Source organism: Acanthaster planci, linkage group LG06, assembly GCF_054643075.1.
Source record: "Acanthaster planci isolate LZ-2023a linkage group LG06, COTS_SCS, whole genome shotgun sequence".
Taxonomy (NCBI): Eukaryota; Metazoa; Echinodermata; class Asteroidea; order Valvatida; family Acanthasteridae; genus Acanthaster; species Acanthaster planci.
The window spans coordinates 2,819,680-2,834,650 of NC_141782.1; the positions used below are offsets into that span (position 1 = coordinate 2,819,680).

Genomic DNA, 14,971 nt, shown 5'->3' on the forward strand with positions numbered 1-14,971 from the left:
TGACTTGGGACAATGCTTTATTGACATATGCAAAAAGTGATTACAGCATACTTCAGGGAAATTACAATAAATTAATGAGTTCAGTACATCTATTCCCCCCAAAACAGTTTTTTACAAAGACCACTCAAAAGCAGATAACATATTTTCTTGAGTTTTACAAATTATATTTACACATTTGTGTTAATACTATAATAAAAAAGTACTTTTTCTTCAATTTGAAAATATTAAGTACACTGCTTGCAATACAGCCAAGTCAAATTGTGTGAATTGTTCGTAAGGACAAATTGAGTTAAGTTAAAGAATTTCATACGTCCCAGTTTTACATGATCTTTGAGAGTATTCACATACATGTGTAAGTCTGACCATAAGTTATGATTTCTATGGTCTGATATTTAATACCAATTCCCATTTAGGCAATTTTTAAAAAACAGAAACATTAAGATTTTATTTCATTAAAGAAATAATGTCGACTCGTGTGAAATGTGCGAGAGTTGAAATTTGCTTTGTGCATGTGAATGCGTGTATTCCGTGCACATGTGCCGTGCGTACTTGTATTACGTGTGTGAACATGCAATGTAAGTATAAAGATAGGCTGCCAGAACAGACCTCTAGCCTGACCCGAACAGGACGTCCTGACTGCTGTACCAACCTGTTTCTTTGGTTGATTTTGTTTCTCTTGCTGTTTAATAACTGCAATGAAACTTTTAGAAGGCAAATCATGCCACCTTTGGCAACATTCATGCATATTATAATTAAGCACGTGATCACTTCCTTTGCTCCGGCAACGCCTTCAGTGACGTTACAGCTACAGTGCCACGAAAATATTTTTAGACAAAACTTTCAAAGTAGAAAATACTATCTGACCAGCCATTCGTTCAAGAGTTATTTCAGGAAGACTTGAGTTGCATGGCTCTGAGGATCAACCTGTGAATCCACTTCTCAACTTTGACAGAATTTCTTCATGAGAAGTACGATAAACATGAAGACATCACCAAGAACCATAGCTGAAGCAACACTTTGTTCTGAGTTTGGCAAGCATGACAAAAGAGGAATATTTCCTCAGGGTTGGTGTTCATAATTTGGTGGACAGCGCTTCGACATTGCTCAAGGCCCAAGTACTGAGTTTTATTGTGGCATTTGACTGCTTAAAATATATTAATTTTCTCTTCAAAGTCAGCCGTTAAAGCATTTGGACAATTCCACCATTCAACGTGCAATTTTTTTGATGACTTGATTTAAAGCATGGCTTTTTACTACAGAAAAGTTATTAACTTTGCATTCACTTACAGATGACTTCACTTGAAGCAAAATATGGGACGGAGAGAACCCCCCCGCCTTTGTGTTGTTCATTGTTTGATCGGAATCTCAGGAATTCTACACAGACTTCTGGGGGGATGTGTTAGGTAACAATAGTCTACAGTGTGTATAGAGATTGGACAGGTAAAGGGGGGTATCCCTCTGTCCCATATCTTGCCTGGTATAAATGACTTACAACTGACAATATCAAGCACCGGTACCTTCATGTAATGATATTTGTCCGAAAATCTAGTTGGAACTATCATTTTGGTTGAAAAAACCCACCATGTTATACACATATGCCATCAGAAGTTCAACTTTAAACAAAAATTCCTGATGATATCTTCAGGTCTGAAAACATTGCTAATTCGAAATTCCACGATTCAATTTGTTCTAATTCTGGGTTTTTTCATGCAAAGCCTATTGAAATTCAGAAAAAGTTGGCAAATGAATAATTTGTTACTACTCACTGCAAAAAAGTGCCGTTCAGCTAGAAACCCTGGCAGACACATCAGGCCGCACCATTTGTTAAAGTGGCTTGCCTGCCCAACGGGGATCCAAGATCCAACAGGTAAACTCTCCCGAAGGCCAAACAGCCTGGGACCCTGTGGTTGCCAGTCACCACAAGATCCAACAGTGGCATTGGTCAATGGGACCAGCCCCCCATTGTCTCAACATGGCTGGTTTGTTTGGCTGCTGTTGATTGCCCAGAGCATCAAAGTGCATTAGACTTCTTCACCCGATGCACTGTTGTGCTGTGTCCGGCAGGGTTGCTGACAAGGTAAATAGGCTTATGTTGCAACTGAAATGATTTTGGCATTATTTTGGCACATCTCACAAATGACAAAAAAAAAGGATGTCTTGGGATTAAGCTTCTGTAATACGCACCGGGTTTGACGTTCACATCAAATTTGACGTTGTGCCAGGAAGAGGATACCTGAATGTTTGAATCTCAGGCTGCTGCCAGCAACTTCCTTTGAACTTCAAAGCATCCGGACATAAAACTCAAGTGACTCTGCTTGCATGGCCGAACCATTCAACAGTGCAAAGATATGGTCTTATCGACTACAACATATGAACATGAGATATTACGTCACAAGGCAAGATAATGTTAACTGAGGGAATACACAACCTAAAGTACCACGTACAATGTTTGTGTGATTTCCTTTCCGACGACACCACTGTGACGTCTTGCCAGTACGCTTGCCCGTGCATTGGAGTTGATATTTGTTAACAAATTTCTAGTTCATGAATATACCATTCAGAAGAACGGTGACAAGTTATCCGCCCTGAGCAGAAGCACCCCCTCAGCGGTTGAAAAGAGCCATGTTGGTGGCAGCGACGCCACTACAACGCTTGCATTTCAAAGTCTTTCATGAACTAGATGCGTAGTTACTACCAAAGGAGCCTCCATTACCAGGAAAACTGCACTCTCTCTTGGACCAGCTCAGGGCTCACTGCCCAGAAAATGGGCAGAGATGACCACAGAGTAACTTGAATGATCCCGATCATCCCAAAGAGTTGGCAGCTGAAGGCATATATACTTTAAGTTAAATGGTACCACAATTTTACATTGAATTGAATAAATAGATGAACATGTACATGTGTAATGTGCTCACGGGATGTTCTTGTGAAAGGAATTTAGTGTCCTGGAGTAACTAGATAAGATTCATGTGTCTACGCACACTCCTTCTCTAATTGGGTGCAGTCTTGGGGTGCTGTTTTACCATACTGGGGTGCCACAACGGGCTCTCGTTGATGTACCCATGCTGCTCTTAGTTCAGTACTGCTGTGTGCAGGATTCTCGGATCGGGGAACTTTCACCTTGGGTACTACAATGGGCTTTCCTTGGGTACCCTCGGTGCTCTGTAATGGGGCCGTTGCAGGGAGAGTGATGGGTCAGGGACTATCGCCTTAGATTGCTACGAGGGGTCCGTGTCGGTGTGCTCCTGTTGCTCCTAGTTGGCGAGGAGTGATAACCAGAAGATGGCCCATCCTGCAGACAAACACGATGACAGGAAAAAAAAAATGGAATGTTTAGAAAAGCCACAAAATGGCTTTTGATGCGTGGCAAGCAATCATGAACACAGTCACACTACTTCCAAAATTAGCAATAGACTTCATCCACGGGGCTGGCCGTATTGAATTTGAAAGCCAGGTTAACTCTTCAGTTTTGAATGTTGAGAGTACAAATGAAAGCAATAAAATGAAATTTCATGACAAATTTGCGCCGGTCTACTCTGAAGAATAATTTCAAATTCATGATCGAACACGCAGAATTGTACCTTGCCAGATTCTAAAAATTACTGAAAGGGAAGCTCGGAACGCATAGAAATTATAAAACAGTCTGGTGCCATCCTAATCGGCAGTTTGCAATATACAAAACAGAATTTGGGAAATAAGATCAAAAATGGCCTTCACGTGAACAGTGTCGATGCTGGAACAAGCCAGAGAAACAGCCATTGGGTATCGCTCAGAGTACATCTCATCCATGTGACCTGCTCTGTGAAATGAGTCACAAGTTGCCTGAGCCATTTTTGAGTTATAGTTTGTATTGGAATGAGCAAACTGAGCTCTATGTTCCGATATATCGCTCAGTCTGACATCCTGATGAAAATGGTCATGACGTGGGTGAAGGTTGTTGTCGTGATTAACATTGTGATTCTGTTAAAGGTCTTTTACTCAAAAGTGGCTCTGGTGACTTGTGGGTCCTTTTGACAGAGCAGGTTCCATATATTCATGACAGGGGTAAGTTCTCACTGATCTATTCATGATCATGTGACAATGCCTCAAATCCTTCAAAATCCTCTGGAAATTTCTGTCCTTGAGTTGAGGCAGTGTGAATGGTATCATGGAGCAGTACAGAGGATTCCACATATAATGTAGGCATGAGTTCACCGGTATTCATGACTGAGCATAAATTACAACACAAGAGGTGGAACTCACAACCTTGACACAATGCGCCCTTCACAATCAGCCACACTTTTGGCCATTCTTCCTCAATCCTCCAAAATCCTCAAAAACTGCCCAGAGAATTTTTGAGGATTCGGGGGGGGGGACTAATGCATTCATCAGACCAATCACAATCACCATGTCAAACAATTCTCACAGTTGTACACTGTTATGCAGACGTTTCTGCCATCAGCTAAAGTCTAGTTCCCTACCTCATACTGCGCCAACCGGTCCTTCAAGGCAGCAACCTCGGCAGACTCTGTGCGCTTGGAGGCTGCGCCCAGTTCCACTGCCCTCACTCTCTGGGCAAATGACAGACTGCACTGTGACTCGCTCACATTCTTTAAGACAGGTGAAATCTGAACCACCATCAGCGTCTTACTGTCTCCACCTGTGAACAAATATTAATTACGTTCGGCAATATCACTAAGGGAAAACACAAAAAAATGGAGAAAATTCAAGCTGGAAAGATTTGGTAAAGTACTTTTCAATTTGCAATGGCGTACATGAAATGTAACAAACAAGGAAATTGGCTGATCCAAGGATGGTTTTCACGCCTGGCTAGTTTAAAGCAATACTCCTTTTCGAAACATGGAATGTGGTGTCAAGATGCCAAGCGACACAACACGGCAGACATTGCACTCAGCCCAGCATTCCTAGCTTACATTTCAGGGACAGTAAACTGACTTAGAAACTGAAGCACAACATGGTCGTGCACAAAGCTGTGATGCTCATATATGGGTAAATCTTATGCATAGAGCCGCATCAGATTATTAGAAGGCCAACTCACAATTCAATGCATAGAATCACTGACAAATTCTAGGAGCAGACATTTTGAATTCATGCCTGCATAAAGGCAGCACACACGAACAACATTGGTGAATGACACATAGCCCATTTTCTGTCATACAATTTTAAAGTATCTGCAGCGTATACGCACACGTTTGGATTCTTTACAGCTGGGTCATTCCATGAGGTTGGGGTGCAATTCGTGACGGTGTCCTTGTTAAATCCAAACCTTTTACTACCTGTCATGACCTATAGAGTAGGTCGTTTACTCTGCAAAACTAACACACACCTCTGTTTTCAGCCTTGCAAGATGTATACCAATGTCAATTCAAAATCCATATGCAGGGAAATAGCTGTTCGTTTTTACGGAACCCATGTCACAATTGACACCGTCACAAATTGTGCCCCAACCTCATGGAATGACCCAGCTAGCAAAACTAAACACTCATTTACTGATTGTGCATGTAGGCTTTTGGCATACTTCCTTGGTTGAAGCATTGTTTCAGAATACAGACGCAGATGAGCAATATAGCCGTACAAAATTCTCAAGTTTTTCCACAGGCCTGTGCATGAACATGGATGCACCCAGCCACTAGTAATGGACCAGCATCTCATCAAGGGAATTAGAGACATTCTCAGTTATTTCATAATATGGAAACCAGAGATAAAGACCAGCCTTATGAGCCACAATGGCCCGGGACAGACTGCTTTTTCTAGTAAAGCGGGATCCAATGCTGATTGGTCAATTCAGAGAAACATCAGTGACATGTGTGACCCGCTCGGCAAAAAAGGTAATAAGTCGTGCAATTCCAAAATATGTTATGGCCTGTTCTATTTGGAGAGGGCAAAATGTCTTCAAAAATGTGATTTTGTATTTTTTCCTCTATTAGCTTGTATGACATTAATGTTTTCAGAATTTGTGACTACAAACATGGATAATGATGAATAAAGATGAAAAATGGATCATTCAGTAGGAAATCCTACATAGCATTGTGTTTCCAACTACTACACTTTCTGAGCTTTTTCTCGAAAAGTGCTTTTATTGAATCCCAAAAATGTTGATATACAAATGTCTAAATATCTCCGGAATGCAGTGCACTACAGGGGTCCTTCATGTATCAAATTGTAGCTTTTGATGTACTCAATCCAGCCATTACAAAAACTGATAACCTGAATCTGGCGACTTATTACCCATTTTTCTAGAGCCGGTCACATATATCTTAGCTAGTCTGTGCTGAACAGTGCATACTGTGCCGCACTGCAATTTAAAACAAAAAAAACTAGTTTGGTATCTTACAGTGTTGTAGTGGAGACCTCTTCAAGACCATTAAAGATCTCACAAGACCAACTCAAGACCTCCAGTCTGAATTCACGTCAAAACTCAATTTGACATCCAGAAAACAGAACACCAAGTGTGCATACCATGCTGGCGCCTCGGCCTATAACGGGTTGGGTCTGGGCCCGTCTGCACAATTTCAAGCCAAGTACATGTAATTCGTATACAAACAGAGAAGATAAAGCCCTTCCCAGTGCCAGTGTGCTGTACCGTTTTGGCAGTTAGGAAGGGCAAACATCCTACTCGGTGCAGGGTAATTTGGGAGACATTTTTCCAGATTTCTGTTTTTCTTCTAAAAACTTGGAAACTCTGAACAGTTAGATTGTTAAAACCTTTAAAATTTGAAAATCCGAAGAATTCTGATAAATCTGAACAGTTGGCAGGTATGGTATCTGTTGAGAGTTGTCACATGTGTTTGGATTATAAAGTCTAAACCACTGGCAAATGGCATTTTGTAGGCCACCTAGATAGCAGCATCCTGGAAACGGGGACGTTACTGGCATCAGTACATCTATCTGTTGGTGTACTCCAGTGGCCCCTTGGAAGACAGTTCAAAGCACACTCACCGAGTGACTCCTGTAGCAGGTAAGTCAGCTTGGAATTCCGGTAGGGGATGTGACCTTGCTTGGTGCGCAGTGCAAAGATGACGTCGCCCAGAGAGGAGAGCGACTTGTTGATGTTCTGGGCCTCCTTAAGCCGGGCCGAGTCGGCGCCGGAGCCCGACTTGCTGACTCGCTCCGAGCCCGCCAAGTCCACGAGGTTCAGCTTGCCTGGGGCACAGAGCAGAGAAATGTCATCGATTGTGGGACACTCCACGACAGCACTAGAATACCGCCTCATTCAATATCAAGGTCATTATACAACTACTGATCTGATCTCATGACATGTGTTAGTTGCTCAAGGATTGGCAAATTGATTTTATACAACACCTGCATAAATCCCTGTCATCTGATTGGTGGAGCATTGATCACATGGTTTTGAATTATTTGCACAAACCCACAGCTGGCACATGACGCGCGTGACGCACACGCAGAGTGCAAAAAATTTATATAACAACTGTGCATTAGAAATGAATAACGAACACCTCCGGATGGATTGCACTGCAGCTTCCACGTAGTAGCCAATGGTGCAAAATATTCACAGCAACATGGCGGACTTACATGTACATGTAGATCTGATGTTTGCGATTTTAATTGATAGAGAAATTGATGAGCTTGTCAACGTCGGTGATGCTGCCAGCATTCGGTGACAAACGAAATGGACTTTGCCTCGTGGAATATGGTAGACCGTTTCATCCATCAGCTCGTGCGATTATTCTTACCATTGCACTCATAAACATTCATTATTTGTATACAGGGACTGCACTTCACAGATCTTCAGTGGTTCCATGCCATGAAAAAGGAATGGTCACTGAGCAGTGCAAGAACACGGGGTCTATGGGCCTCGAGCTGGACCAAGAGGGGGCACTGTTTTCTTAGCAACGGAGGCTCCTTTGGTCAGAACTTAACTTTGCTGGTTCACGATTTAGGAAATGCACGTGTCACGGTTGCAGCGCTGCCTACAAAATGAGCACTCCTAACCAACATGGCTCTTTTCAACCAATGAGGGGGTGCTTCTGCTCGAGGCAGATTGAGTGACATGTTATAGGTAACCTTTACCAAGTTCAGTTGTCATAAAGACCTTTGAGTCAACGTCAATATCACTGCCACAGGCATCAGTAATTATGTGAACTAAAGGTAAAACAAAACTTATTATAAATATAGGCCACTTTAATCATTAACCATGTCAGGGAATAAAGACAACTCATACAGATAAAGAGACTTCCATTTTTCTCGTCAAAACAATCTTTTCTCAAGGCAAATGAAAACTACCAAAAATTGTCATTTTTCTTTCAGTGCGATTTCTGTCCCCTGCTTCCACAAAATTTCTTCATTTTGTGTTTCAATGTTGCAGTGTCTGTCTGACGTACCTATGTATCTCTTTCCAGAGGCCTTGTTGATTCCCGCAATTTTGACGCAGAGGAGAGCATGAGAACGAGAACTGTGCTCGTTCATGTCAGTGGTGGCAGTGGCACGGTTGCGCTTGCCCCGTCTGAAGACCTAAGGGGAGAAACAGAAGATGTCAAAGTACATTCTGCTGTTTTGTAATTGAACTCAACATTCGATCAACCCTAAAAGAGGTGGACCATCTCACAGTGGGGTGCGGAGAGGGGGAAGAATTCTCACCTCATCCAGAAATTGGATGTCACATGTTACTTATAATGAAATAAAGGGTATTGATGCTTTGGTCATCTGAAGTTCATGGCCTCATACATGTTGGCCCAAGTGCATTGATCATGATCTCAATTTCCTTGACTTTTCCTCCAACAACAGGATTCCAGGACACCCAATGTTTCCCAAATTTTCTGTAACTTTTCCTAGACATTCCAGGACAACATTTTCCCCTCAGGATTTTTCATAACCACCAAAACCCTGTATCATATTAGCCATTCTTACCTCATTCACGTCTTCCACACTGCCCACCTCCACCTCGCAGAGACCTGGGACGTACAGGCCACTGCCGTCAGGGTGCAGCTTGATCTCCAGTTTGTACTGGGGATCATCGCTCAGGAGATCTCTACAACGAAAGTGGAACTCTAACAATCAGGAAAAGACACTACCTGTTCCTATTGGTCGAGAACCTGTCACATGAGGTGCGGTTATCATTTGGCATTGTTACAATGCATTCTAGTGTGTTACTCGCGAGTCCACTCTTCAGCCCACGAGTAGCACAACTGAGACCCCACAGGTAAGCAAGAGTAACAATGCTACATTATCTAACAGTGTCATACTGTTACCAAACTAATTAACACTCATTGTTAGCAAAGTCAAAATATTTCTCAATTTACATGTAAAATGCGAGTTGAAGTAGGTTTGGTCCTTCTTTTCAATTTTACTGGTAAAAGTATTTACACAGAAGCACTCTGACGTGTCAAAATGTGTCAACGTGTCATTCCATTACTGTGGCACTGCCCACAAACAGATATGGATACATTCTGCACAGAATTCTAGCGCTTCCCAGCTTTTAAAATTGTCTCTCACCTAAGCTGCTCATTGTATATCTCCATGACCGAGACAGAAATGGTGTAATCCCATTCGTCACTCCTCTGCTCCGTCTCTTGGAAGAGGCGCTGAAGTGCTCTCTGATTGATACCAGGGTTGCTTGAAGGGCCCTGCAGAAGACATCAAACCAAGCAGCGTCTTCGATTACTTTCCTTGCACTTTATAATCGGGTATCCACCACTGCGATCAAATTTGACGCTCGCGTGACACTACACGCTTGCTCAGGTCTGACCCAAGTAACTGACCCAACGAGCTGGTTGCTAGGGTAAGTGTCCCACAATGCTGTGCAAAATGTGGCGGCTTAGTTTGATTTTGGATTTTTGACCTGCCCGACGTGTATCTTTTTTCACAAGCCTTTGGGGGCATACACTGAGTATACAGTGTTTAAATAAACGTCGGGCAGGGCAAAAATCCAAAATTAATATACATCTCCCCGACACAAATCCATCTTTGAAATAATGGCATGATGTCATAACACACGAGCAACGCAAACTCCACAACTTTCTCTGCCCAGACGACGACAAACCTTCCTGTAGACAAACCGTTTAGAAAGGATCACTCTGAAATACGTAAAAAACTAAGTAGGGAGGGAGGGGAAATGTCTAACATCGAAGTTGCCAACTTCAGGCTGGCTTTTGGAATGTTGCGTCACATATTGCCAATGCATGATTTGTGTAGCCTGCCCCGAGCCAACTTTTCTTTCATCGGGAACTTGTCTTGCTGGACATATAATGGCTAGGATACACCCTCGATCCTACAAAATCCTCCAACTGCCCCCATGAAAAAAAAAATTGGATAAGGTCTCATCAGTCCTCCAAAATCCTCTGATATTTCTTGAGTATATTCAGTGCACAGGTACCCACTACCTCAATCCTTCAAAATCCTCCGGCATTTCCTTTTATTATGTTGAGGCAGTGTGAATGGTACCCTGGAGCAGAATAGCGGATTTCACACATAATGTGGGTATACGGCTAAACATGAGCGACACAGGGCCCAACCCACAACCGTGAGACAATGCATCCCTCGCGATCAGCAATGCGATTTTGCCATGCAGCCTCAATCCTCCAAAATTCTCCAAAACTGCCCGGAGGATGGAAGGAGGAAGGACTGAAGATGGTTCACCGACCTCTCTGAGGTTTGGACGCAATAATTCATTCAGACACTGTTTTCCTCCCAAGCTGCTGGTCAAAAGTGGCACTGACAGATGGCAATGCAGAAATCTACAGCCTGCCACTGGTTCAACAGCTTGGATGAGGGTGATCGCTTTGTCTATTGTTTCATAACTACCATCTGACTGCAACTTCTCTGAATTCAGTAACCCAACAGATGGTACAAGGTTGCCATTCAACAAACGCTCAACTACATGTAGAAATTCAAAACGCATGTGCTCTTCGAATGAAGTGAAAAATCAACTCGGATTACCTCCATGGTGTAGGTTTTGCCTGACCCTGTTTGGCCATATGCAAAGATGCATACGTTGTACCCGTCAATGCTGGACACTACAAGGGGTTCCACTTCGTGGAATACCTGCAGAGAGAAAGAACAAAATTAAAAGCACGGATGCCTGATGGAAAACAGACAGTAATGGCTACAAGAACAGACTGAAGCTCTGGACTGATGAAGAACAGAAAAACAAGCATTAATACGTCTGAAAAAGTAAGGACGCGGCTATTCATAGAACCGGAAAGAGCAAGAACACAGAAACTGACAAGAGATACAACTGTTTGGAATGTATGTATTTGACTCATTAGAGCATGAGTTTTGCAAGTAAGATTATGGATCAATTTTGAGCCACCGGTACAAGACCTGGGTGTAACTTTGTACCTGCATACATAAATGAACTAAAGATGAAAGTGGCATCATAGCAAAGGTAAAACAAAGTTCTGACATATTATTCAGCGAGCTCAGAAGGAACTCACTATATGTAATAACTTACATTCATAAATACCTCAGAGAGGCTCCCTATTCAACAACACACAACTTGACTGTGTATTAACATTTGATAATGCCCGCTGCGTAAAAATGCGCTGGCACCTGGATACGAGACAGTTTAATCAATTCTGATTGGTCAAGACACTGTGTGTACGTGGCTCGGCACATGCACACCAAGTCCATATAAGGAGATGCTTTTGGACAACTTGCACATGGAATACACCATGAAATGGACAGGGGTGTTTGGAAAAATGGAAATAAAATTCTTGAATAAAATTGTTAGAAATCCATCATATATTGACTTCTTTTGACTCTCTGGCTAAAAAAGGTATTTATGAATGGGAATAAACATGTACTTAGTTTAAGACCGGCTCAGGAGAATGGACCCGACTAATGCCCAAGCCGCAAAACGTACATGTACATTCAAGATCGGCCAAACACATATTTATTCCCCTATAAATAACACTCGATGACTGGGATATACAATATACAATTCAGGATAATCAATCACATGCATATAACAGTACCGGTACGTGGCTACAAAATTCAAGAAATGTTCTTGTGTAGTTGGGATCAACATCTGCGCACAATTTGTTATTTTTGAACTAAATGTACGTCCCAATCTCATTTTGGACGCATAAAAACCTGCTGGTTAGATATTAGTTAAACACTCTCTCCATCAGACGTGCGCACATTTCCAATTATCCCGCGATAGATATTGCCAAATCCTGATCAGCCCATGCCAAGGTGGAATACAAAGCTGCGTGGCTTACTACAAAGGAAGGTTAAGTCGGGAGAAACATCACCTGCTCCTGGGTCGACTCGGCCGAGAACACCTTGTCGACCTCGAAGGTCGTCGACCGGCCCTTATTCTGGAGGTAGAGGAGAGCGTCGTCATCGGTATCCAAGGAGACGGCATTCTTGGCCAGGGCACCCGCCCCATCCTCCTTGATGATGGGCCGGACCCTACAGAAGACGCGGATGCTCCCCTTCAGGTCGATGATCTCATTGTGGTATTTCTTCCGCAGGGCCATCTCCCGGTGGTACTTCTGGACCAGTTCCCGGTTGTGCTCAGTGATATCTGCCAAGGCCTTTCCGATCTGCATGTTGAAAGGAAAGTGACGCAGGTAATGGAGCTGGGGCATTATGTAATGAACATCCTTTCGACGCTATTTTAAATATAAAACTTGATTGATCTCACACCGAACTTGATTGTTGGGGTTTCAGACGGCAAATGCATGATCTTGCAAAATTGCCCAAGACACAGACACTGGGATAAACTGTACATGTGCCACTTCAATGCTGATTTTAACATTTTCATTTTCAAAGGAAAATTAGTGTACTACAAAAGTAAACCAACAAGTAATCAAGGCGGAATTGTTTGTGCTAGTGTGAGAAATAAACGGAGTGAAACAATTCCATCGAGGACAGAAAAAAGGCAGTAATGTTCCCCTTTTATAAAACATTCCACAGGATACGAAGAAACAAACAACGGAGATTGAAACCTATCAAAGTGGCCTGGAGTGGGACAAAATTCTAGGAACCCTGCCTCATTTCCTGACTTCTTTTTTAGACCTGTTAACCTTAACAGTCCAGAATCATCGATTTAAATATACCAGTAATTTCACACCTCCTTTGGGTACGGGTGAAACTAAATAATCTAACTTGATTTGGAAATATTTCCAAGTGGGAACTTAATCCATGCAGAGGAATTGCACTGGTGAGGTCAAACAGCCAAAGTGTAGGGCCACACGCTGCACACCTTGACCTCATTGGGGGCGCTATCACGAATCTAGTAACAGTGCAACATGCCTGTCTGACTAATTGACCGAAATCGCTCTTGAAATATGGTTTTTCTTGCAACTATAGTCACTAGCAATTTTTCAAGATTTTTCCATTTCTTTGTTCCAGACCAGAGGTTCAAGTTTGCTATGTGAAGTTACGTAGCCTACATTTAATACTTGAACTTTTTCAACTCGCCTCTTCCTTGGCCTGAGCGATAGCCGCCTTCAGCATCGAGGGGAACTGGCCGCAGAGTGACCGCAGCTGCTGGTACTCCTGAGCAACGGTCAAGAGGCCGGGACGGAGGTGGGCAAACTTGGTCTGAAGGGCAGTAAAGCGCTGGCTGAGTGCTCGGGCCGTCTCCTCTCCCTGCTTGCGGGCGTCAGAGACTTCGGCCGCCGACCGCTCCAAGACAGACTGGAGCTCCTGGTCCAAGACGGCCATCTGGGATTCCTGCTCCTTCAACTGTGCGCAAATCAAATCAATTTAAATTGACAGACTGTAACCCACATGTGCAAGAAATAATTTTCTCTCCTCTAAAAACACAACTGCTAGATGAGATGAGAGTATTGACAGATACGGAAAAAAAATCCAGTCATCTGAAAGACAGAGCCTTTAGCATTACCCTCTCTTGCAGAGCTAACACATGCGTCTTAGAGTGCTTCAACTGTTTTTCTGTCGCCTCGCACGACTGCCTGAGTGCGGAGACTTGCTGCCTGAGTTGGGCATTGGTTCCTTGGGAGGCAATCAGAGCCTGTTTGGCCTCCTCTGACTCTACGGTCACTGTCTTGACAACTTCAACTACCTAGACATTGGGAAATGAATTTCAAACTTTATTCAGCATAAAGTGGGTTTCACATTTCACAACCTAGTAGTGTCCATGTAAATATTTCAGGGATATGAGGGGGGGAGAGGTGAACTTGCCTGCGGATTCCCTTTTAGTTCTGAGAACTCCAGCTCGACTTCCTTCAGGCGAGCCGCCTGCTCTGTGATGGCCCGCTCCAGATGCTGCTGTTGCTTCTTGTGACTGGCCTTTGTTTCGGCCATGATCTTGGACTTGGTGGCCACGTCAGCCTCAAGCTCCAGGATCCGGTCCTTCAGCCGGCTATTTTCAAGCTCAAATTTCTGAGAGAGAGAAAAAAAAAATAAGTACGATCAGATGACGATTTGAAAATGTCAGAAGCTCCCAGAGAATCATATGATCTAAGTGATATCATTTTAAAAACTCTTGCTCTGCGACAAAATCTAAGTCTTAAAGACTGCTGATTGAACTCTTTTGTGGGAGTGGAACACACCGCATACCTTGATGACAGCAGCATCCTGCCGAGATGCCTCTGCCTGCTCATGAGCCATCTTCTCCTGTGAGGTCCTGGCACTCGTCAACTCATCCTCATACCTCTGCAGCTCTTCCCGGAGCGCGTCCAGCTCTTGATCACCTCTTGCGGCCTGATCCCAAGCCGACCTCTCCTCCGCCCTTTTGGCCGCCTCCAGATCATCTCTGTACCGTTTGATCTCCTCCTGCAGTGAGTGGATCCTCTCCTCGCTCCTCCGGGCCTGCTCTCGAGCGGCCTCTTCCTGCATTGCCTTCGCTCTCCTGAGTTCATCCTCGTACTTGAGAAGTTCCATCTTCAGTAGCTCTATCTCTTTCTCGTTGTCTGTACCAGACGGTATGGCCTTAAGAGGAAAGACACGCATGTTCAATTATAATTTTCATTTTTTCAACAATACTTAAGTAAATGCAGGTACTCTTATGTCTTGTACACAAAACATTTAGCTGATCACA

The 14,971-nt window shown here is 43.3% G+C and overlaps 1 protein-coding gene across 4 annotated transcripts in view; it reads right to left on the reverse strand.

Moving 5' to 3' along the window:
- Nucleotides 1–14,971, reverse strand: part of kifc3 (kinesin family member C3) — a 35,295-nt gene continuing 20,324 nt past the window's right edge. For 3 of the 4 annotated variants that reach the window (XM_022245242.2, XM_087138420.1, XM_087138419.1), the window contains 12 exons: nucleotides 14,491–14,862; nucleotides 14,113–14,313; nucleotides 13,814–13,993; nucleotides 13,387–13,653; nucleotides 12,213–12,506; nucleotides 10,897–11,001; nucleotides 9,454–9,584; nucleotides 8,869–8,989; nucleotides 8,343–8,472; nucleotides 6,940–7,143; nucleotides 4,461–4,639; nucleotides 1–3,292 (listed from right to left, as the gene is read on the reverse strand). In XM_022245242.2, coding sequence (XP_022100934.2) covers nucleotides 3,203–3,292; nucleotides 4,461–4,639; nucleotides 6,940–7,143; nucleotides 8,343–8,472; nucleotides 8,869–8,989; nucleotides 9,454–9,584; nucleotides 10,897–11,001; nucleotides 12,213–12,506; nucleotides 13,387–13,653; nucleotides 13,814–13,993; nucleotides 14,113–14,313; nucleotides 14,491–14,862 — 2,274 coding nt within the window. In that variant the 3' untranslated portion in view covers nucleotides 1–3,202. Of the gene's footprint in view, nucleotides 3,293–4,460; nucleotides 4,640–6,939; nucleotides 7,144–8,342; nucleotides 8,473–8,868; nucleotides 8,990–9,453; nucleotides 9,585–10,896; nucleotides 11,002–12,212; nucleotides 12,507–13,386; nucleotides 13,654–13,813; nucleotides 13,994–14,108; nucleotides 14,314–14,490; nucleotides 14,863–14,971 lie in introns of all 4 variants that reach the window. The other variant, XM_087138418.1, reaches the window with a different exon arrangement.